We start from the raw sequence: 25,412 nt of genomic DNA, 5'->3' as shown, positions 1-25,412 counted from the left end.
GAAAACAGATTATTAATGCAGCCAACGTGCAGACTTAAAACAGATGTTTGTCTTCAAGTTGTGGTCATTGTGAGCATGCTAACATGTTGACATCTAGCATGTATAATGACCATGATCATCCTGTTAGTTTAGTGTGTTAGCATGCTGATATCCACTCACTGGCAAAAAGTGCATTCCACCATCAGTCCAGACAAAACTGATGGGAATGTCATTAGCAGTTATTTGATCATATTTGGTTTAGGTTAGTGGTTATAAACAGGTTTTTTGAAAAGATTTGACCTGATCACCAAATTGATTAAGATAAATCTTCTGAGGACCATGAATGACTGTCCAAAATTTCATAGCAATCCATTTAATAATTGCTGAGATGCTGCAGTTAGCAGTTTCAAACTGCTATCAGGAAAAGCTGGTCTGGAGTTTCTCAGTTTTTAAACTGCTGGAAAGCAATGGTTTGCTTTGAGAGAGGATGAGACACTCTGATTGTATTGTTCACGACTTGTGCCAATCCTCCTCAAACCACCCTCACCGTTAAAATATTCCTTATAATACTCCATTTATGCAACGTATGCTTTATGCCTCTGCTACAAAAATGACTAACTCAGTTGCCACCCCCTTTTCGCTTTGCACCTTGTTTTTATCAACTGCATTTTGCGTCATGCACCACCAATTCACAAATATAGGACCCGCTGACTCTTTCTCATCGACTGCTAGTGTTGCAAATGTTGCATTAGCATAATCTAGCAGGGGAAATGCGTGAGTCATGGGGGGAAAGATTATCATTGGAAAGGTTATCCAGATTTCCAGTAACATGCACACACACACTCACACACACACACACACACACACACACACACACACACACACACACACATACGCACACACAGAAAGGAAGATAGTGAGATATTAGTAAATGATAAAGAATGAGTACAGGTGTATGACAAATGCAGAGATTGTTATTAGATGGTATCATTTTGCAGGTCTTGTGGCCTCCACTGTTGTAATCAGATTAGTTAACAAACAATTAATGAAGAGCAGTTATGAGGAATTGATTGGATTGTTGTTCCCCTTTTGTGATTCCATTGCTGCAATCTCGTACTGATCGCTGACTTCCTGCAGCCATAACTCTCCTTCAGGGTGGTTTCAGAGCAGAATTGACAGCAGCTTGACGTTGCGCACTCAACGGAGTGTAGCATCTAGTATTCTGACATTGTGGACAGCATATACTGTGCATGCTACATGGAGCACACATGTTAAACCGTTCTTGGCACTGCACCAGTTGAACAATGGGGCTCTCTTTTGGGGCGATCAGCGATTGCTTCATAGAATGACAAGTAGTCAAAAGCAGTGATCTTGATTCAGTGGACACTTGACTTGATCAATTTGCAACAAGCAGAAGAACCTTGAAGAATGAGCTGCAGCAGGCATCAATTAAAAAAAAAACCCTCTGTCTGACCTCCCCGGTGAAGTTTAGTAAACATGTGAGGATACCAAAAAAAAGAAAAAAGTGAAGATTAGCTTGTATAAAGAGAAAAAAAATAACATCCCTGCTTTTCTCCTTTTCACCTCTCTTCCTCTCTCCAGTCCAGCAGGTTCAGCTGCAGCGAGGAGCCATGAAAAATGGATGAGTGCCCCCCCTCCATCTCTCTCTCGCTCTCTCTCTCTCTCTCTCTCTCTCTCACTCTCTCTCTCTCTCTCACACTTCTTTCTTTTCCCTTCACTCATCCTTTCTTTCTCCCTCACTGCAATCTGATCATGCTTAGCTGTAATATATTTATTTTGCCAGTAATGAGAACAGAAGAACAGACTTTCTTCTTCCCTCTTTTTTTAATCTCATCAGAGAGAATAGCTGGATTGAATGAGCAGACACACACACACACACACACACACACACACACACACACACACACACACACACACACACACACACACACACACACACACACACACACACACACACAGAGTCATCAGTGCTGCCCACAAAAGCATGAGCAGGCAACACAAAGTGGAGGGAGAGTCAATGATGCTTTGGGTTTTTATCTTTTTCACACCTGGAACCTCCTGCACACACACACACACACACACACACACACACACACACACACACACACACACACACACACACACACACACCAGCCGGTACGTCAGCCACTGGTGCCACCCTACAATCTCCCGCATCTTCCTCTTGCTTCAACACTTTTTTCGATATTTGGATTTGTGAGCAAATTTATTCATCTCAAAGCCCCACAGTGTGTGTGCGTGCATGTGTGAGTGTGTGTTCTTGCACAAGTGCATGTGTCATAGGCTTGTGCACAGCTTGAATGCGGCACTGTGAACAGCAGAGGAGACAGAAAGAAGATTGACCTTTCTCTAATCAACTCTGTGTGTGTTTGTGTGTGCATTTGATATGAGTAGATGCACCGCTACACAATTCTGATGAGCTTATGCAGCTAGCCTCCAACCCCGAGCACATTAGCTGATATTTATCCACTTTTACAGACGAGGACTGTTGAGCTGGAAATGCCGACTGACTGACTTTGATCATCGTATTCACATTAACCTGAATGACCTGAACTGACTACAGATCAGCACTCTAGCTCAAAGATGATTGATGAATACCAACCAGCTCCAAAATGACTGTGCTGACTCCGAGTAAATCTTCATCACCTGCCAATAAAATCTATTCCCCTGTTATTTACACCTGCAAGAGCTTTGGTGGGATTCATGTTGCTTCAGATCAGAGGAACACAACAGACACACAGGGAAAGGCTATTGTCATTGCCATTTTACATGAATGACCTATTACTAATCTTAACTTGGCTTTCCTTGCACCTTATCCCCTCTGCAACCTGCTGTTGCACCCTCTTGTCTCCCCCTTCTCTGAAATTGCTTCAGCCCTGTATTCCTTTTGATGCTAAGAGGCCTTTGAACTGCAGCCAGCATCTTTAACGCAGCGTTCTGTGGCAAGTCTGCGAGCAACTCAAATATTCATAGGGACCAGACCTCACCAAGAATACTGATGGACGCTGCTCTGCACTCTGTGGATAGGAGCAGATGTGTCAAGCTGGGCCAGACCCAGGCCAGCAACACAGTATGTGAACTGTGTTATGGCACTGGCTGTAAACATTGTTACAGAGCTGCTGGTAGAATGGCTTATATCATCTCATTGCAGTGCTTGACAGATACTACTGCAAGGTGCAAGGACTTTCTTTTATTTCCATGAAGGTCATCAGTGTGGGTTATCCTGCTCTCTCTTGTTATAGAGGTGACTGTACACATTGTTATGGGGGTTGCCCCGAGGTTTGTGCTGAAGTTCATGGTTAGGTCACAGCAGGACAATAAGACTGTCAATCAGTGATACATGCAGTTTCCCTTAGGTGTTGAAATGGTGCTAGCTAAGAGCCTAATGCGCTCTACATCTAGAATTTTGCTGTTTAAAGAAGCGTAATTATTTCTGCTAGACGTTCATCTGCCTCAGTAGCCATGACACTAGCAAATAGCCAGTGTCAGGGGGTACCCTCGATAGCTGTGCTCCATTATGCAGACTCTGGCTCTAGATTAAAACCATTTTTCATTACCAAACATCATTTTGGCTGATTTTAACACAATAGGTTTCTTTTCCCTTGTGGTATTCAGTTCAATTTATCACACACTTGGCAACACAGGCATACAGTTGATTACTAGACAGTAGCTATTGTAAGTAATACATATGTTCTCAGCACTCTGTCAACCAAGTCCAAGTGTAGTGCTGTTCCACACAGGCAGATCCAAACGCTGTGCTCTGACATTTTTCATTGATTGTGAATGATGAAGAACATACTGAGCTGCCTCTGCTGTGCCACAAGAAAGATGCATTGGTGTGATCAATCTTCATGTTTTTGGTTTGAGTTTGATTTTCTCTGTTTTTCCGTGTGTGTGTGTGTGTGTGTGTGTGTGTGTGTGTGTGTGCACCCTTTCAGGAGTTCTTACCAAAAGTTATTTGTGATTTCATTGGAAGCAAATTAATAGTGGTTGTCAAATTATGAAACATTTAAGCTGTTTAAAGTGACAGTAAAGAACATTTCAATAACCATTACTATTGAGATTACTCTTAGTTTCTGTGGTGAAAATAGCTCCCCAGAGCTGTCGGGATGTAATTGCCTTTGTTGACCTGTCATCGCCTCAGCAAAACAATTTGAACCAAGTTGAGATGGGTGTAACCCAGAGTGAAGCCATTCAAATCACCACCACTTGTATTGAAGCTAGGTGGGCTGTAATGGGATTGCAGAGTTCATACTTAATTGCAAGCAATTATTTTTGTATTGTGTTGGAATCGTGACTAACAATAGAAAGTAGGAAAAATAGCAAAAAAACACCCTTGTGTCGAACAGAGTGAATGGGGCATTTTGTTCACAAAATAAGTACTTACCCACTTGGATTTTCAATGTTTTATTGTTGTTTTTTGTGGTCCTGCAATCTGTATGTATCAACGATTGATTTTTTGACACTAAACGACAGGACAATACTATTTCATGTCAAAGTGGAAACACATATTCAAATGTGTGTATTGAGCAAACAATTATCCCTCTTTGCTAAGCCCCACCCCTCCTTAGTTACTGTTGCTACCCCTGGCATGCTACAAATACAGTTTGCAATGATATCGATAGCAGATTTTGCTATTGAAAATATAAAGTAGTTTCATAATAGTAGTTTTTGAAACAATGGGTGTTTGATTTCAGACTGCTACTGTCAAAACTGCCCAAAATGATGCTTGATTATTCCTTCTAAAACAAAACAAAAGATAGATTTAAACCATTTGATTTTCTCTGTCTGCATTATGTCCATAAGAGGGCAACTGATTGTATAGGTATAAACATGTCTTTAAAAAGATCTACATAGCTACACATTACCAAAATAAAATCAAATAATCTAGTCTTATATCGTAAAACTTCATTTATAGACCATAGACCAGCCAGACATGCTACCAATTGCAGATTACATTGGAGCAGATAAACACACTTCTTCTCTTGTGGATTTTGTTTTTAAAAAGTCAATGAACAGCCCCATGCACACTGCACCAGCAGGCCTGCTGTGCTTAGTTAACACCACAATTAGTGTGAAGATTGCAGGTTTTTTAAACACTGCGAAACCCGCTAAAAAAGGCAACTTGACTCCTTTCCCACTGCCAGCGCACAAGGTTGCCTGTCTGTTTTCTTCTGGTGCGTCACATTCGACATCATGAATGTGCCACAAAACAGTGTTTTTTCTGTCCAGTATGAAAGTGGTAATACATAATTGTTGCTCAGGCGAGGTGTTAGGCCAACTGTGAATTCTTGTTAGAAGTCACATAAGTTGAATTGTGTGCAATCAAGTAATTTTAGGGTAAATTCTCCTGTATCTGAAACATCCAGCAAAACAATTTAATGAATTACAAAGACAAAAAGCAAAGAAAAAACTGTCCAAACGGAAATATGTAGTAAATTTATTTAAAGTAGCAGCCGTGGCAAGGACATTTCTAGGAAACTAAATATCTCATGTCCAGCCATGATCAGGCTGTTGGACACCAGTCCACTGAAAGGTATGTGGGAAGAAACTTTCTGCCTGCACCGTGTCTCAGCTGTCTCCTCCGGGAAGCACATGCTGTACGTTATTTTTCCACATCCATACTGATGTCTTCTGTTATCCTCTTAAAGGTTAAAAGCCCCACTCATTTCTGTTCATGTGTGTCTGTCCGCCTCACCCACCCAGCCGTCTGCAGCACTGGGTCAGAAATGATTGGCCTCTGAGCCAGCCAACTGCTTCTGTGGGATAAAGAGCCACATGCCATATGTGGCACTATTCAGAGAGTGTAATAAAAGCATCTAAGCCTCTGAGCTGTCACTCACGGATCCCTCCATATCCACAGCACAGCCTCTCTGACTGAAAACTGTCAAATCACGATGAGAGTACAGTGTTTGTCTGTGTGTGTCCATATGGGTCTCTGTAGCATTGCTGATGTAGCCTACCAGGATTATTTATTCATGGTATTGAACTTGTTGTACCTTCTAAATAGCTACAGTACATTAATAATATTGTTTATCTACATGATGGTTTATAGCACCTTTAGTCTTATGTTTGTATTTTTATTGGTAATAATAGCTGAGATCTGGGAGCGCAGAGATATTGGTAAAAATAAATCGCACAGGGCAGGAAACAAGAGCATCATACAAGTTTTAAACAAACTCCCAGGTTAGTCCATTATATATTACAACTTGCAGACTGTCTCCCTGGCTCAGCTTAGGTGTACTGTACTTAATGTACCTGTGCACACACAGTTTTCATGTACCATGAGGAATTGTTGGGGTTCACTCACTGTCAGTTTTACCTCCAAAAAGTGGATAAGTGTTTCTTAACTTTTTTCACTGGTGGCAAGCAATAAAGAAGGCAAGAACAGAATTTGGTATAACAGTGAAGAAAGGCAGACCTCAGGTTTCTCTTGTGACTGGTGGGGGTCCTGACCCCCAGGCTGTTACTTCTTGCACGGTCAAACCTTGTTGTAGCGATGTTGCCCTCTTCCCAGATATCAGTGATGACTGAGTTCAGTGTCATCATAACTGTTGGGAATGATGGACAATTGAACATAATCTAAGTTGGAATGAAGCAGAATTGTCTTTCAAATGAAAGATCGTCACAGTGCAACGTTTTAGTCAGAAAAGCTAAATAGATAAACAATTTGGAAATTTAATTAGTCAAGCTTTGAAAAGTGGAAAATAGTCCAACTCCATAAAATTGGTATTATAGATACGATGTTGATATTAAACTGTTAAAGTGTTCAAAAATTCATTTAATTTTCACAGTCAGACACAATTTTGAACAGCTTCTTCAAGGATGAAAGTGCTGATATCTTTAAATCTAACCTTTGATGAGAATGTTTTGTGGCTATTTGATTTTCTTCTTTTCCTTTTTTTCTTTACCCATTTTTGATGTTATTCTTTTTTTCCACATTTTCTTCTCTCTCTCTCTCTCTCTCTCTCTCTCTCTCTCTCTCTCATTTCAGTTTTGGATTTACTTCTGTACATGCATGCGACAGAGAACATGTACATGTAACACGAGTTTACATGAGCTGAATGAATGAATTTCAGTATGTGTGTATTTACGGTATTTATGTGTGGGTGTGTTTGAAAGTCTGGCCTCACAGCTACTGAAGAACCACTATTCCCCAAAGAGATGGCATCAGACAGCCAATGAATGAACCCACCAAGGTTTTCTCCAGTTCACTGCTGCATTCCTCTTTTGAAACTGTCCCTTTTTTTATTTTAATGGCTGAAGGTGTCGGCACATTGTTAGCAGTTTTGAACAGAGTTTCTACATATCCTCATCTGTGTGTGTCTCTGTGTGCTTGGGTTCTTTCTTGGTGTGTGTGTGTGTGTGTGTGTGTGTGTGTGTGTGTGTGTGTGTGTGTGTGTGTGTGTGTGTGTGTGTGTGTCAGCTGTGAGGAAGATTGTTGCTCCACTGGCTGCTGATGAGGCTCTTTGTTTCAAGTCAAGGCTACCAACACAGTGCAGAGCAACAGTAGCAGATCAAATCGCTTCCCTCATACATACTCTGGATGCTCCCATTTACTCAACAGCCATTGCTGTTCCATTTCTAGCTACTGGCAATCTGGCTTTTTATTTACCAGCTCCACTGGTAAAAACACAGATCTTAAGACTAAACAAGACACAACTGTAGGGGGTAGGGGGGATAATGTGGCTGCCTTAGCTGTGAAATGGTGGAAGCTTGTTTTACATACAAGGCAGGTGCCTTTTCCGCACGCCTACAGTGCAACACAAACACATGCCAGACTTAATCCAATGAACCCCCTTGTGTTTTCCACCTGAATTAATTTCCTGCACAAAACAACAAAGTGCAACTTTTCAGCAAATTACAGGCAATAAATAATGTTATTTTGTTCTCTCCCTCCCCCTCATTCTCCTAATGGAAATAAGAAATAACCACTTGAACTTGGGTTGGGTTAAAAAGAGGTGGAGAGGATAGTGGAATGTTCAGACGCAGACCATGCAGTCGAGAGCGGTGGTCAGTGGGAGGAATGGCAGAATATTTGTGAGAACTGCAGATGTACTGAATACCTGCTATTGTGTTTATTTTTGTGTTTTGAACCTGGTGCCAAGTGCTGCTGCACCTTGCATGAAGGCTGTTGTATCACATTTTACTTCTTAAAGCGTACATACAAGCAGCGTTAAGAGAGCCCCTCACAGTGTTCCTGTGCTGCCATGTGCATCTCCTTGATCAGTCTTCTGGGAGGTGATAACTCTTCTGCTGCCCTCGTCTCCCTCAGATAGTAAAATAGCTGTCAGTATGTTCCACACGTCTGAAGCGTTTATGTGTGCTTGTGTGTGAGAGAGACTGCGAGCATTTTGTGTGTGTGTGTGACCGGTCACATGTTCTGCAGACACTGTGGAGGTAAAAGAGTCGTCTAAGCAGTGTGTTTCACTCTCATGTACAGTCCATCACTGCCTCTCTGTACTCGCTGTTCACAGTCAGGGCTTCATGGTCATGCACTGCAGCTCTTCAGGTTCAACCATGGGACAAAATAAATAAATAATTAATAAACTGTGCTGGACAGCTCTTAGGCCACCCATTTCTTTGGCTAGATGCAAGTTGTTTAATGTTGCCTTTGTCTACTTTTTTTTATTCCTGGTGGCCATCAGGTTTTAGGACCATTAATGAGCAATGATCTGAAAATAAGGAAGGAAATGCACCATTTTTTATGGTCACTGAAGCCGTCACTACCTCTTGGATCAGCTATGTACACAGCAAGTTCAAACACAGTTTAGTTTGGATGAAGTGTGGAGCTTAGTAAGAGCTCGTTTAACCATTCACGTTTTTTACACATTCAAGTCTGTTTACATCTGATAAATTGCCTCAAATGATGTCACTTGAGTCAGCATCACTTGATGCCAGCAGCCCAAGGCTACATTAGCTGCTACTAGTGTAATACATTGGTTGCGATGAATTGTGGGTAATGTATGCTAAATTAGGAGTAATCTGTTAAGATATTATTTAAAATGTACACCTCTCTTTTAATTTCTGTTGACATTGACATGCATGCTCTATATTGTGCTGGACGGACAAGGGCACAAGTGTGATTTTATGCTGCATTCACTTGAGATGGGAATTGACAGTACTGGGTTGACATTACTTGCTCCTTTTTAATTAAACAGTCAACTGTATGTCACAGTGTCTGTCACTGGGTAGTTGGCAGTATCTTCAGGTCCCATGTAGTGAACAAAATAGCTAGTTTGAAGCTAACAATGAGCCATTGATGTTGATGCTTCACTCAAACTTACAGTACGATCAAACTTCTGTCAAGTTGGTACAACAAGCAGCAAATGTTTAACACTAATGATCAACACTGTTTTTCCAAGTAAGAAAATCTACTTTTTAACAGATTCTCCTTAAAAAAAACCCAGATAGCTTTCATCATCAGACTGCTGAAGAAGTTCTCAGCCCTGATTTATTGACAGTACGAGGATGGCAACTTGATTCCATCAATACATTTTAATGTGGCAACACATTTCAAGAATAATTTCATCATAAGACCTGCAGATGAATTAAAAACAGTCCTTCACACTAAGCTGACTTTGTCAACTTTTTTTAGTTTTTCAGACAAGCATTGGTATTCATTAACTGTATTTTTTTAGCAGCAGCCATCCTCACTCACAATGGATGGTGGCAAACTGTGTGACACATGAAAAGGTGTCAGATTTATCCAGGGATCTCCCAGGGACACACAGAGGATGTTTGTGTCATTGTTATCACTCAACAAGTGACAAAACACAACAGTCTCCCTTCGAGGGTGCCATATAATATGTCACCTTTGCCAAAGGTAACACCAGTGCAGATTCACTCCCACTGTGTGTGTTGCTGTGTTCCACAAATTCCACCATCATTCCACTACAGTTTATTTTCTCCGCTAACCTCGTGGTCCTCCTCACTTCCTGTGTTTCTCTGCTCTCCTCTGACTTCTCTATTTTGGGAAAGAAGTGGCATTGGGAGAAGTTTTAGGCTCTCTCTTTCCTTCCCTCCAGGATGAGGTGAGATGAATTAGTTGTGTGCGTGTGCGTGTGCGTGTGCGTGTGCGTTGTGTGCGTGGATGGATGTGTGTGTGAAGCAGAGGTCCAAAGAGAATCCCAGCAGGGATACTCTCTTCCTCTCATCACACCTCCTTGCCTAGTTGCCTTCGATTTTTAGAGTGATATGAGAAAGATAGAGAGAGGCAAAATGAAATGGACTGCCAGAAGGAATCACGAACACACTCTTAGGAGCACTGGGACTAAGTGCTGCGGAGAACTGTTTGTGTGGGAGAAAAAGAGCTTGTGTCCATGGTGTGCAGACATTTAAGATGAAAGGAGCGACTAACCAGATAAAAGTGATGCTTTCGATGGGATGTATTTGAGTGATGAAATGGTATAGAGCGATGTAAGTGAAAAAAAATCTAAAGATCAATTAAAAAAATATGTAAAGAGATGGATGAAGTTGATTAAATCTTTATAACAACAGATATGAGAACAAATTGTTCCCAAGGTCATGCTGCTGTAGGTGTGAAGTGTAGTTCCTTTACGGCAGTGCACACATGCAGCCACACACACATTTCTTTAACCAGATTACTGTGCATAGTGCACCTCATGTTCCATAAGACGGTGGCCTTCACTTCAAAAGCCCAGCCATTCTAACAGGATTACACCACGGATACTTCTATTTGCTCAATGTGTTTTCAGCCCCCTGTTTCACAGCTGGCCTGAGGCCTCACATAAACTGGCCAGAACAAAATTCTGCGGGGATCAAAAAGACCTGAGAACTTGTCTTTTACGCTGACTCCTTGTTCACCAGCACCACACACACACACACACACACACACACACACACACACACACACACACACACACACACACACACACACACACACACACACACACACACACACACACACACACACACACACACACACAGTTCACACTTCAGGTCATCTACACATAAGAGAGAGGAAGTGTTTTAAATCAGTGTTTAACTGTGGCCGTCTTTAGCTTGTGTTTAAATGCACAATTTGTGCATACTATGGGTTGAAAAGCATATGGCCCAGTTCCAATGTTTCCCCATTTTGCCCTACAGTGGTCTGTGAGTGCTCAGGGCTGTCCCACTCTGAAATCAGAGAAGTGTTTGAGGGCTCTTTTTTGGACTTTTCTGGGCCCTTTATGTACACTTTCTGCGAGTCTGGAACTCTGCGGACCCTGCTTCAGGGTGAAACCTGAAATGCATTGTAGTGTGACATTAACATAGTAATGATGGTGGAACCGCGCATCGATAAAAGGGAAACATGTAACTAGTTGACATTTTCCTTTCCTTCCTTTGTTATAACCACATTTTGTTAACCAGCACTATGTGTGTGTAGTTGTGTGTCTTATGATGGCAACATACTTACTTCAAATGCATTGATTTAGTTCTGTTACTTATCAGCAAAAACAAGAAACTCAACTTCAATAAATGACAGACTGATTGAAATATCAGCCTCACACTTGATGATGCACAGAAATTTCTCCTGTGATTTCAAAAAGTACTGTCCCATTCGTTAAACAAGCATTTGGAGCCCTCCTGCATTCAGACAATGCTGCCAAAGGTGATGCTGATTAAAGTCAGTGAGGGTTCAACCGCCCACAGCGGTTCGAATCCCACTGTGGGCGCTGGTGGCGTGTCCTCCACCATGTCTTCAGTGCCTGCTGCTCGAGGAAAAAGGGGCCTTTCTGTGTGGAGTTTGCATGTTCTCCCCATGTTGACCCGGGGTTTCCTCCGTAATAACCCCCACTAAAAACATGCAAGAAGATCACCATCTGACCAATGGTGACGAGAAGGGATGGGTCCCCGGGCGCGGGCACCGGCATCGGCTGGCAGCTGGCAGCCCACCGCTCCTGGTCTGCCGTGGAGGATCGACAGACCGAGGATGGGTCAAATGCGGAAAAATAATTTCACAGAAGCATGGCGTGTGTGCATGTAGTGTGCAACTAACTGTGTGATAAATAAAAGTACATTTCTTCTTCTTCTTCTTCTTCTTCTTCTTCTTCTTCTTCTTCTTCTTCTTCTTCTTCTTATGGCTGAGGAGGGACACTGGAACTGGGCCTAAGTCTCTTGAACATCTGACCATGCTCACCGACAGCTGTTTTCACAGTTGGAAATGCTACAAAGCTGGATTAACAATGGGGATATTATCTCCCTGGACTGAGGCCAAAGCCAGAATTCATTTCAAACTAAAGTGCCAAAATTTGTGGATGAGACTGACATAATAGTAGGTGTACAGGTTTTTGCAAACTGCTCCGAGCGACTGTCTTGAATAAAAGTGATGCCATTCGGATGAATGGCACTATTGATTGGACACAGCAAAGTAACCACAAATGGAAATCTGCTAACTTGAACACTTTTGCAAACTTGATAATGAATTGATGATGAAGTGATGAAATGCTAGTGTTTCACAGTCACTCTGCCCAGTTAGTATTAAAGTATCTAATGTTATGCGTCAGTGAATTCAACTAAATATTGGGATTTTGAGGTAAATTCTCAATAGCTTTTCCGCTATTATCCTAGAGGAATTTGACGTTTGGTACGTGTGTGCCTGTGTGTGAGGAAAGCAGGAAGCTTAATGCCATATCTCAAATTGCACATACAATAATGGACCATGATAATGGATCTCAAATGACGCACAGAGGGAACATTTGTGACTGTGAAGCCATTTGATAAAGAGGGGTCATGATAGCTGGGGGTAATGGCACTAAAAGTGCATTTTCAGCTCCTATACGTCCACTCTTCATGCATTTGGATGGATGCTTTTAGTTTTTCCTGTCTTTTTTCCCCCTTTTTTTCTTTTGCCATGTACCTTAATGCATAACACTCCTACATCTCTCTCTCCCTCTCTCTCTCTTTGTTTTTCCTCTTCCCCAGGGGCAGTGGGGGGCAGCAGAGTGACTATGCAGTCAGCCTTCTCCCCATCTCTGCAGGTTAATGAGTCCCCATCTGAAAGTAGAGTAACATATACAGTAACACTGCCGCATCATCACTTACGGCACAGAGGATATCTCAGGCAATTTGTATAGTGCTTTTTCTGTTCTCTCTTTCTCCAGCCCCTCTTTGCTTGTATATTCTCACTCCAGAGGTGGGTTTTGCGCTTCAGCCAAGGTGGATGGAAAACAAGTCATGATAAGAGCCTGACCTTTGTCTTGCCTCTATCATTTTGCTGCATGACCAATGTTGAGGGGTTGAAAGGAGAGAAATGTCAACTCAAAAATGGCATTGTTCACTGAGGTGCAAATAAAGCCAGACTTTGATATGTGTGGCAGCACTTGCCTCCTCTCAGTGTTGTCTTTCAATCTGTGTTCTGCTTTGTTTTGTTTACCGTGGTCACAGTACTCAATGGTTGGTTTCGCAAGGCGGTGCTTTGGATTTGTTAGGCTCAGAGGCTGTGGGGCCCTGCTGCAACAGTGCTCTGAGCTGCCCCACCCCCACTGCCCTGCAGAGCGCTACCACACACACACATGCACACACCAGAACAACACCAGGCACCGGCATCATGGACAGAATGCACAACTTGAAGTGGGCCACAATAGCAGCACAACACACAGGCTTACATACTACATTTTACACACCTGCACACACACATACACTTATACACCTAGGGCAATGCAGGGCAGTCTCTCAATTTATTAGATTATTCCACTCTCAACAAACCTTTAAAAAGCACAGTGTGATCCTGCTTTATCTCACCCTGCCCAAGGCTACAGACAGTTTATAATCTCAAGAAACTAAATCTATAACATAACAGCCACAAAAGGCCAAACAGGTGAATTAATTTCAGGCCAAGTCATGATTTTCAATTCCACACCAGAGGACATGAGGTGTTTTTTAGATGGTGTGAAAGTGTGGAGTTTAGTTTCCATTGCATGTCCTCCAGACAGACTGTTCTGAGATGAGAAGACAGAGAAAGGAGCTCTGTATCGAGTACAGCAGAGGTCAGGGTATCACTGTCTGAGAGGGACTGTGGAGGGGGGACCTCGGTGTGACCCAGGTATTCTGGCAGGAACACAGTTTCCTTCACTGTATGCTCTGACTTAGTAATGAACTCACTTGTATTCTGGCCAAGCACAAAAAAGCCCTTCTCATAGTTATTTGTTGAGCTTGGCAGCTGTTGTAGTTTGATCTTCACTTTGCCTTTCTTGCTGTATTTAACATGGCAAACATCAGTGTGATGGAAAAATAAGATGAGATTCACTTCTCATCTGTGTTCAAGATCCCGCTTCAGTAAAATGAGTTATTTTCAAATGCCACCATTTTTTTTATTCTGAAAAGTACTTGAGACTTCAAATATTATACAAAATACATGTATTACAAATTGGAAATGTGGATTTTAAAAGGTTTGACATGTAAGGAGGCTGGGAAGAAAGTCTGACAAAGTTGCATTTACTGAGGGTAAAAGTCAGGATATTTTAGCCTCTGCTGCTGCGTCTCTTTTTTGTCACCGAACTCTGTGTAAGTGCATTACTAAATCACATTTAATATCCATGAAGCTTTATAGGCAAACGCTATCCTCAACTCGACTAATACATCATAGAAATTAGCAGTCAAAATGAAAATTCATGCAGTGCCTAATGTCAGTTTTATTAGCTTGTAGACTATGTGTGTTAGCCTTTAGTCTAACTGATCTCAAGTCAAATCAATGTTAGGAACTTGAAGATTCAACGCATCTAGACAAGAAATCTACTTAGAAGCTTTTATATTTAATAAAGTCCTCTCCTGGCAGATGGTTCCTGTCAGTTTGCTCTGTGAAGCACGAAGCCAGTGCACTGAGTGCAAAGAAGATTAAAGTTTGCAAAGATCTCAGAGGTTCAAAGAAGACACGGATCACTGCAACGATGGAGTGGTTGAGGGGAAAGAAAAAAGAGAGCTTTGACATGTCCCTTGACTTTCGTGGGGATGTTTCCTCGATAATTTGTGGTGACCCGTTGATGGACATCTCTGAGCCTCTCCGTGCTGGCGTGAGCTCCCATCTTACTGTGTAGCTGTAATTGCCTGTTGGTCGCAGTAATGGCTAACTGTCTCTACTACGTTTACTTTTCATTATGCTGATGTATTCATCACAGTCCCTTTTGTTGACCTTATCAATCAGAGTTTAATTTCCTACAGAGATCTTTTTAATTACCAATGTTTCTCTTCCTCCGCTGTCCCCTGGGGTCTATTCAGATTGCAGCACCCGCCCATTAAGAGGTGGCACCCGCCAGCACAGTTACGGTGGCACACCGTTGCCTGGTCAGAGATTAATCAGCCATTATAGCGCCTCTGCCATGCTCAGAGCCTCAAGTCAAATCCACGACTCTGGGCTTAATTGGCAGTGAAATGGCAGAGCGAGATAGTCCCGCTGACCGGCAGCCAGCAGTAAAGGGCAGCTGAGCTCCTGAGCTCACCTTCTTCAGCTGTCACGCACCCTGATTATATTAGCCTGTACAGGTTTGATAACTGTATCCCTCAACCCCTGTAATTAAATTGACTTTAAGAACCAAAAGTGATTCAGTGGCCTTTAACTCCACTCGTTTATAAAAAGACAAAATTGCAATGAAGTGATTATTATTGAAACACGTGAGTAATACATTTTGTGAGTTTTGTTGCCACATATCTGATTCACCAAATCGGAGAATATAGAACAGCTGAAGGCAGAGAAAAGGTGGAACGAGCTGCTTTTCATTTAAAGAACGAAAGAAAATATAGTTAAAGGTTAAGATAAGGTTACAGGCATTCTGAGAGATATAAAGTAAAAGGCCTTGGAGCCAGGAGCAGAACTCACCCCTCTGCTTTTCCCCTGTGTGACATGGTGGTGAAAGGTCTTGGTATTTGAATCCCGACTCAGGTCTAAATAAGCAAACACAACAATCTTGTCTCCTCTTCTTGTTAACACATGAAATTGAAAATGGTGTGTTTGATTCCTGCTCTGTCCTTACATGTAAAAAGTCCTTGCATGTCAGCTAGTCATGTTCAGCTAAAAAGCCACAAGGTTTCACAAGATGCTGGCAAATCAACCTCCCTCTGTTCACAAAGAAAGGTCATTGCATGCCATTTACTGAGTGCTTTTAGTCGCCAAAGAAGGTGTTTGTTCTTCAAAATTGGGGTCAGTTGAAGTGCAGCTCTGGCGTTTTGGTTGTGCGTGTTTGCTGATTTTACTTTTTTTTTTTTTTTTTAAGCACCACTCCTATTAGAGGCTGTCTGAAGCATAGATGTGTATCGCACAGACGAATCTTGCTCTCATTGGTGTGTGTGGTGAGCGCACAAAAAGTTCAAGACAGCAAAGAGCAAATCCGAGAAGTGTTTTTTATCCGCCGTTACCTGCAGATTGAAATGATGCAGACAAATTTGGCTGTGTGGGGTGTCATATTTTGATTCAAGTTGCCATGGAGGAGTATGTAGCTTATCACTTAGTGTCAAGGCATTAGCGCTTGCAGCAGCGGGTTCGATCTCTGCAAGCGGCGCTTCCCCTGGGAACCTCTGGAACTGATGGTCTGGCTCATTCATTTCTCCACCCCCAGCCTCCCATCCACTCCTCTTCATGTTTTGATAGCCTGCATTATTTGCAAGAAGAGAGGAGCTTATTCATCTGTTTTGTTCTAATGACTCATGGGCATGTCTCAAGCTGTCAATACGTGGACCTCATTCTATTAAGACAGCACCAGCATTGTATTTCTTACCAATGATTGGATGTGCAGCAGATGTGAGTTTGGGGTGAAGTTGACATGTACTGTAGGTTGCACCTTATCAAGACGATGCAATGAATACCAGAGGTGAACACTCCTTTATTTCCCTCATCTTTCCTGGTCTAAAACGTTTCCATCCCACATACCCAGAAAGAGTTGGGGTTTGTGACATCATTAACTCGCCACGGCAGTGCAGCCAGTCCGGCCTGACTGATGGAACGGTGCACTCGATTTTGTGTACTGGTGATATAACAAAGGTCACCAGCATGGAGACATCATCACACTCAGTTTGATGTTCTGTGTTCTGCCACTTCTGCCATATGTGTTATGTATTTGAAAGATCTTTCAACGAGAGAAAGCCTCATTTTTCAATGTGGTATCATAGTGTTGCAGCTGGATCACAATAGAACATTTTGGCAATGCTGATAACAAAATTACATGTAGGTCAGCCTGTCGCTGCTAAGTAGCCACAGTGAGTGGCACAAACTGCAACATCAAGGATTTAAAGGTCAGTAGGGCTCCTAAGCTGTGAGAAGACTGAATGTGAAGTTGAGGACAAGCCCCTTCAATTCTCCAGACTCCTCATTAGCTGTCACGCGTTGTGGTCAAACCGTGTCATACCCTGTATTACACATTTATTGGGGTTATGCACGTGTTCAACTTGGAGCAGGAAATTATCCTTTCCATCTGCTTTCAAAATTTCTCCCTTTTTCTGAGTGAGCTCTAAATATCAGTGTGCTAATTCTCTGTACCTGTATCACATGTTCCACAAAATACACCACAAAATATAAGCTGTCTTAGTAGACTCTCTTAGCTTCAGCAGCAACAGGGGTGATACATACAAATCATGTTTCCCTTTGACTGACAGCAGCATCAGCAAGGTATTCCTCTGCAAAATGACATGGCTTGGCATTTAAAGTCCAGTATCATTTTCCCCTCAATGTTATAGCAAACTCATGCATATTTATCACGTCTTAATAGACCCATGTCACGGCCCCTCTAAATGATCTATTCCAACTGTATCAGGGCCGTTAGCCATGCTTTCTGGGCTGAATATGCATCTGGGTAGTGTTAGCATGTTTTCCCCAGGTATCACTAGCTCAAAAACATGATTGCAGCACTTGAGTTGAAGCCTTTATCTTATTCACAACATCTTTAAAAGCATTTTGATAAAGTAACACTATGCTCTGTTGTCATGCTGACATCATTGGGAAGATTTTGTTTCCTGCCCATCTTCTTCATTGTCAAGCAGTCAACAAGTGCAGAACAGAAGTGAAGAGAAAGAAGTTCAGTTACCCTGACAGTGTCCGCTTGTACCCCACCTGTCAAACTGGCCATATCATGCTGAGCTTCACTCCCACAGTGAGGCTTGTCTGTGGAGGAGTTCCAGGGCGGATGCCTTCATGGTGCTCTGGATGGAGGAGTGGAAGTGACGCAAGCTGGGCTGACTGTGGCAGAGTCCCTCTGGAAGACGAGACAGACAAGCTAATTGTCAACTGCGACTTCCCAGAAATCCTTTAAAAGGACCCAGACAACAGGATGAGCCAGGCAGCCCATGTCTCTCCCTTACTTGCACTGCTCCTGGTTCTTCCATCTCCATGTTTGGAGACCTGAAGTCTGATTACAAGGATGATGTTCCATATCTGTGGCTTTCCCCGCCCCACAGTGGCCATGGGCTCCACTCCAGTTCCTCTCTCCTTCTCCCCATCACTCTGCCAGCCATTTTCCAGTCACCAAAGCACTTATCCAGGACTTGCCCTGCATTATCAGCAATGAGGAGCATTGCAATGCTGGCAGAACAACTCTCACCTGCTCGTGCCATCTTAGGATGGGACATTTATAACCAGGAGTGTCCCCCACTGTGGTCTCGCTCCATGGAGTTCCAGGCCTACTCCTCCTGCTTCTACTTCCTGCAGTGTCCTCCTTTGGAGGCTGCAGCTCAGCAAGTTCTGCGCTGGCCTGGTACAAACCAGTGGCCAGAATGTACCTGGTCCAACCTGCCCATCGACCCGCTTCACAAACACGGGTGTCAGTGGCAATGATGGTATGCGGGGAATGTGTGTCTCAGTCCAGCTGAACAAAGGAATCACAATGGCCCTTTTCAGGGCCAACCACTTTTCCTTAAAGAGCAGTTTCCTTTCAGCCTCATTTACGCTCCTACTGAGCATTTTGCACCTTCTTTTAAACAGACACATGCTCCCCACATAAAACAGAGGCCTGCCACCCCCCCCCCCCCCGCAGTGTGGCAGGTGCAGCAAGGTCACTTCCTTGCATTTTCACGAGTAATAAATCCTTTATGCCATTACCCAGGAAAGGGATCAGGGTTTCACTCTATTTAGACGACCTTATCCTTATGGTCCCTCCCAGAAGGCTGCACTCCACACAGTCATACAGAGTCATACAGCATCTACAAACACTGGGTTCTAACCATAATCTGGAAAAAGAGCGCCCCCACACCCTCTTGTTTTTCCCAGAATTCTCTTGTACTTTACCCTTCTCTCCTGCTCTCCTCCCATTGAAATGTTTTCCTCTAAATTATAATTTCAGCCTTTCTTGAAAAAGAAGAAGGTTGGTTGTAATGTTGGCAGGAGGCATAGCCAGCTATTTGATGTGTTTGTTACATTCTCCAAGAAGAAGGATGAATAGGGAGAAGGATGGAGTGCTGGCCAAAAAGGCTAAAAGTTTGTGCAAGTATGTCACCAAATGAGTGACCAAAAGGCTTACCCAGTCGTTGGTCAAAGTCATCCTTTTTGTAAAATATACCAGACAAATTTAAGTGTATCACGTGGAGGGAAAGACAACGTGGGCCAGCATAGCAGATCTGCCAGCGTAAGTGCACCCAAGAGGTGCAGAAACATGCTCCACCAATGACTGCCGTTATACTCTCTCTCCCATCCATTTTCATAATCCTCCTCTTCTACCTACTGTCTTGCTTGCCAGTAGCCTCTCTCAAATCACAACTGAAGCATGAAGATTACATGATGTGTATATATCCTTCAAGTAATACGTAAATAAACTGCTTAGTGCTGAATTTATGTGCAAGTTAAGTGTATGTCTCACTGTCTGTGTGATGCCATCACAACATGGGGGATCAGTACAGTATCTAAGCAACGTCTCACCCCTCTGCAGGGGCAATACTGTGTGGAGCGGGTGTGATATCATTCGGGCTTTTTTTTCCACACAGGGCTGACATAGCCAGTGTCTCTGTATCTTATTATATTTCACATTTTTGGGGGTTATGAACTGGTGTATGTAATCTGTATATGGACCTTGGTGTCACACTGGGTATTGGCTACATCAACTATGCCCTTACCTCAATAGCAAAAGCTATTAAAAGGCAAATCCTATGTAAAATAGACTGATACTTACGCATTGTAACTGTGAGTATAAGAGTATAAGACTTAGCACCCTGCTTCGCCGGCATAGCTCAGGTCCTGATGGTGCTATATATTGTACATGAGAACCTGAGACAGGCAACTGTACTTGGTGTAGTGGCAGGAAAGGAATTTGCAAATGCATGTGGGCATAAACCCGGTGGCTGTTTGAGGGCTATGCCTATATGCATAGAAACTGGAGCTACAATATGTAACTCGCGCTTTCAGCATAACACAAATTTGGATGGTTATTTTCCTCAAATATGTGCGCACACTTGTCAATATATATTTTTAGCCAAATCCATGTAACCCCTTAGCACCTGCAGAAGTACCCCCTGCCATACCCCCATTTGGGGATCATTGTTTTAGGGTGCCTTATAGTGCAGTGACAACAGATAATCACTTAAATGCTGTATGCAAGGGATGAAAATAAAATGAAATGTAGTTTCACAACAGGAAGAAAGTCTTCTTTTGTGTACTCACATTATACAGTTTGATGCAACTTGCGTGTCTGTGTTATTTGGACACACACATTTTACCACTGCCAAATAGCTTTTGCTGACATTCACTGTATAATTGAACTCGTCTGCAATGATTGCTTGATTAGTACTTAGAAAGAGTCCACTTTCTTTTTGTTGAATGGAGAGTAATTATTTCTTGTGCTCTTCATTCCCTATTAAAGCACATATTATTATGTGTTTTTATTAAGCAATCCTTCTCAGGGGACCTCAAATTACAGCCTTGCTTTGTGTGATTTTCAATCCACCAACTTGAACTCAAAGTGGACAAAATGTAATTTGTGGCTTTTTCTGGCCCAACTAAAAAACATTAAGAAGGAATTAAGGGTTCCAGTTGTTTTCCTTGATCCTTTTTTTCTTCTTCTTTTGACCATAAGATGGTAAACAAATGGCAAGGGGGTCGGCACGGTGCTGCACACAGCCCAGGGGACCATTACTCAATTATGGGCCTTAATCAGGCCCTCCGCTCATGAACTTTGTTTTGACTTGGCATTGGATACAGTTTTCTGCTGGCAGCACTGTGCTGGTCATTGATCAAGCATGGCACTGTGCTTTGAAATCTGCAGGGAATGTCTGAACTAAGAAAAGAACAAAAGAAAGAAAAGAGGTAGCAGGGGAGATTAGCAAAATGAGAATGTCTTGTAGCAACTGAGGCTGGAAGAGCTTTGCCAAGAACCTAATAAAGAGTGCATGTGTACTTGTGCAGTTCACTGTATTTGTATGTGTGTGTGTGTGTGTGTGTGTGTGTGTGTGTGTGTGTGTGTGTGTGTGTGTGTGTGTGTGTGTGTGTGTGTGTGTGTAAGTTCTATTCTTTATCTGTGGACAGGATTTCAGGTGAAATTAAATTTAAGATGTATAACTCAGCACTGTTCTGTTGTGCCTTATAGCAGAAGTATTTCACAGACATCTCACACTTTGCTTTTTATCTCCACAGTGAATAAACACAAGCCATGGATTGAGACGTCGTACCACGGGGTGATCACTGAAAACACTGACATCGTTCTGCTAGATCCTCCTTTGGTGGCCCTGGACAAAGATGCCCCCATCCCCTACGCAGGTATGGTTACATTTAAACCTAATGGCTGTCAACTGGAGGAGGATCATAGAAACAGAGGTGAAGGCAGGCTCACTCAGACCAAATGGAGGCAGTCAATGATGACTCAGGTGTTAATCCACAGGGAAGCATAGCTGCAGGATATACTGACACTAAGGATATAAACCATATAAAGCTGTCATGTGATGTTGCTGTGAAGGGGCTTAAATTGGCTTCATGTACTATATGCAACTGCTGCATCACAGCTTTTATGTTAACCCTTCTCTGTGCTGCAACCATTTAATCCAATAATTCCCAGTACACACACAGCACATACAGGACTCATATTTCAGATTTATTTAGAGTGGAAGTGGCCCAAATAAGCCCCATGGTGGCTGAGGACACTGAGGGAAAAAAAAAAAAAGAGTCAAACCGGATTAGATTCTTCCTACTTTGTGACCATTCCAGCCTGTCTAAAGGGTGCCAGCTCCTGTGGGAGGACGTTAGCTGGAGGCTGTTGGCGAGCCCTCCAGCCTATCTCCCGCCAGGCCGCTAATGTGGCCAAGGCCCCAGCATGGGGCTGCTGCACGGGGCTGGAACCCACTCATTGAGGCCCTCAAGCTGAGTTGGATGGATGGATGAAGAGGGAGTGTGTGTGTGCAAGTGTGTACGTGTGTGTGTGTGTGTGTGTGTGTGTGTGTGTGTGTGTGTGTGTGTCTGTGCTGTGGCATGGCCTGAGGGGGCTCACTGTAATGGCCACCCTACAGGGAGAAAAAGAGAGAATGATGAGACAGTAGGGAGGGTAGCTGGCTGACCAGCATATGTCCTCTGGCTCTCAACAGACTGACAGCCACACAACAACAAAGTACAAACACACGCACACACACCCACACATGCAGTGGGCCGAGCTCATGGTTATCCCTGGATTTCATAAGTGATGGTACTGAGAGAGATTTCTCACTAAATTATTGACAAACAAGTACATTAACGTCACCGGTCTGTCCTACAGCAGTCTCCCAGTCTTTTCCCTGCTATTTCTATCAGTTTTCATTCTTCTCCTGCCACTCTCGCTGCCTCTCATACAGCCCGTACTAACCAGAAAAATTACTGTACAGGCAGTCTGTGCAAGGTGGTTATTACAAACAGTACTTATGTTTATTGCTAGGCAGCAACTTGTAGTGGCAGTAGTAATTATGACAGACGTCAAGTGACGTAGTATAAAGAGCTGCTTGTGTCCCATGTGAAACCAACAGTCAGTGTTACTTATTTTAGATTAGATTACATAAGGTACTTAAGTTACATCACAGACCTAATAGTAATGTACTTTAATCCATTATCTTTACCTAACCCTAATAAAGTAGCTTTACTGCCTAAACCTAATCTAAACCAAAGCAAACTGACCATGTGTAACCACACAAGGATGAAGGTCCACTAAGATGAATGTTTGCTATGCCAGTCGCTGCTGCTTCCTAACGGTGAAATATGTTTTGAATTGTCACATATGTCATTCTGAGAGTCACTGACAATCAACTTACTCAGTTGTTTAGGTATGAAGATGTGTTGCCCTCATCACCACTTCACACACTTCCCATTTTTTTGCACCTCACCTCCCTCCCTGTGTACCTTTAAGTTATCACAAAAAAATCCAAACAGTCACCCTCTTTTCTCTCCCTCTGAGAGCAGTGCTGTCCAGCAGGCAGACACAGGTTAGGGCAGAGACAGTTAATGAGTTTTTCCACCAAACTGCTGGGGCGGAGTGGCAGGGCAGTGCATGAGTAGGGGTTAAGCCTGAGCCAGCCAGGTTTTAATTACGGTACATCTAAGACACCGACACAAAATGTGACTGACTGCAGTCATGCTGCTGAAGTGGTTATGGCAAGAACTGTAAAATAAATTCACCACCTGCTTCATTCACACTGTGCGTGATACACTGTAAACATTTCAAAACAATACAATTACCGTATATTTCAATTGCACACACACACACACACACACACACACACGCACACACAGTATACACAGCAGATGTTATAATTTAATTTTCAGTTTAATTCAATAGGAAAGTACCAATAAAGTGGTCTTTCACATCACTCCAAACCATTCCAGTAATCCAGTGCAACAGTCACCACACTCACTGGTCTGGAACAACAGGAAAAGTGGTACTGCTGTGCCTGAAAGCTGGCTAAGACTGGCATCAGCCATCACTGCAGCGCTACAGCAGCTCACAAGCTTCAACATCACACAGACAGCGTGTCAGGAAGAGTGAAAAGCACTGGTATAGATAGACCCACTGTTTAATGCATGGCTTTGTCTGATAAAGTGCAGGTGCCTAGCTCTAAGAAACAAAGATAAATAAAAAAAAGGAAGGTGATCCAAACAGCTATATACTATGGATAACAACACCAAGGAAACACATTTTGACCTTAGGTATAGTTCTTTCTGCTATACCTAAGCCTAGTTTTTATTCATAAACTGAGTTACATATGTGTGTGAACAAAGTGAAAGATACCACCTCTGCCTTATATGGTACAGGAGAAACTCTGTCAGTGGTGGATACAGGGCAACCCCAGACTACGTTTAATGATGAGGTTTTTTTAACATATTGCCAACAATTATTAAAAGTACTTATTTCCACAATGTCTGTGCATTGCAACTACAGTATAGTCAATGTTTGGTTAAGATTTAGCGGTTCATGGTTATGGTTTCAAAAAGTTAATTGTAGTTCTCTCATGATATACAAATACCCATCTGCAAGTCCAACCTCACACACTTAAGGCATCGCAATTTGAGATGCCAAAGAGCATCTCAAATGGTCAGACAGTGTCTGGAATCCCTTTCACAGATGTCTTTCCAATGATGGAATTTGGAGGGCTGCATCCAACAATCTCACTTTCTGAAAGCAACAGTTGGACAATCATAGTGAGTGCTTTCACTTTGAGTTTGGCTGTAAGTAAGTAGGTTTATTTATATAGCACCTTTCAGATGTCACAAAGTACTTCACAATAAAAGACAAAAGAGAAAAAAGAAGTGCAAATAATTGCAAAGCGAAGAGAGAAGGAAAGTCAAACAACTGCCTGGAGGTCAACCTCAACATGGAGTCTGGTATCTGCTCGCCACAGGTAAGTGACAACTCCCTTGTCATGCATTATTAAATATGTTTTAGTTATGAGTGTTTGCTAAGTTAGTGATGTGGCATTTAACACTAGGTTTAGCTAACATGCTATTTATATAATGCTAATCAACAACCTAGTATCATCAGGCAGTTAGTAAGCAATCATACACCTCAAGCGAGTTATCACTTACCTGTGGAGAGCAACTACCAGGTTGACCTAAGGACAGCTGTTAGATGTCCATCCTTATGTTCATCATTGCAGACTGCGCAGATGCAACACTGTGTGAGCACAGTGAATCATACCTTCGAGCCGACACTTGGTGATTGGCTGAAAAAGAAGAAGGCTAAAAAGCTACGGATAATTGAAAAATATGCACTTGAGAATCGATCCATGACAGAGAAATGTCAAAACACCCACACACTTCTGCCGCAAAGTTCACCTTTGACCAATGTATCAAATCTATCTATCTATCTATCTATCTATCTATCTATCTATCTATCTATCTATCTATCTATCTATCTATCTATCTATCTATCTATCTATCTATCATATAACAGGGGGAAAGTTGTCGCATTCATCAAGACAAAAAAAATTGGAACAGCTGGTAATGAAGTGGCAATGTTACTGATGGTGTCAAG

The 25,412-nt window shown here is 42.6% G+C and overlaps 1 protein-coding gene across 1 annotated transcript in view; it reads left to right on the top strand.

Moving 5' to 3' along the window:
• Positions 1-25,412, top strand: part of LOC139336031 (calsyntenin-2-like) — a 249,561-nt gene that overhangs the window by 71,662 nt on the left and 152,487 nt on the right. Inside the window, exon 2 of the mRNA XM_070969883.1 lies at positions 21,563-21,685. Within this exon, the coding sequence (XP_070825984.1) occupies positions 21,563-21,685 (123 nt within the window). The remainder of the gene's footprint in view (positions 1-21,562; positions 21,686-25,412) is intronic.

The sequence above is a fragment of the Chaetodon trifascialis genome, chromosome 9, assembly GCF_039877785.1.
Source record: "Chaetodon trifascialis isolate fChaTrf1 chromosome 9, fChaTrf1.hap1, whole genome shotgun sequence".
Taxonomy (NCBI): domain Eukaryota; kingdom Metazoa; phylum Chordata; class Actinopteri; order Chaetodontiformes; family Chaetodontidae; genus Chaetodon; species Chaetodon trifascialis.
The sequence above is the reverse complement of the archived record's forward strand: the minus strand, read 5'-3'. Positions and strand labels throughout refer to the sequence as shown.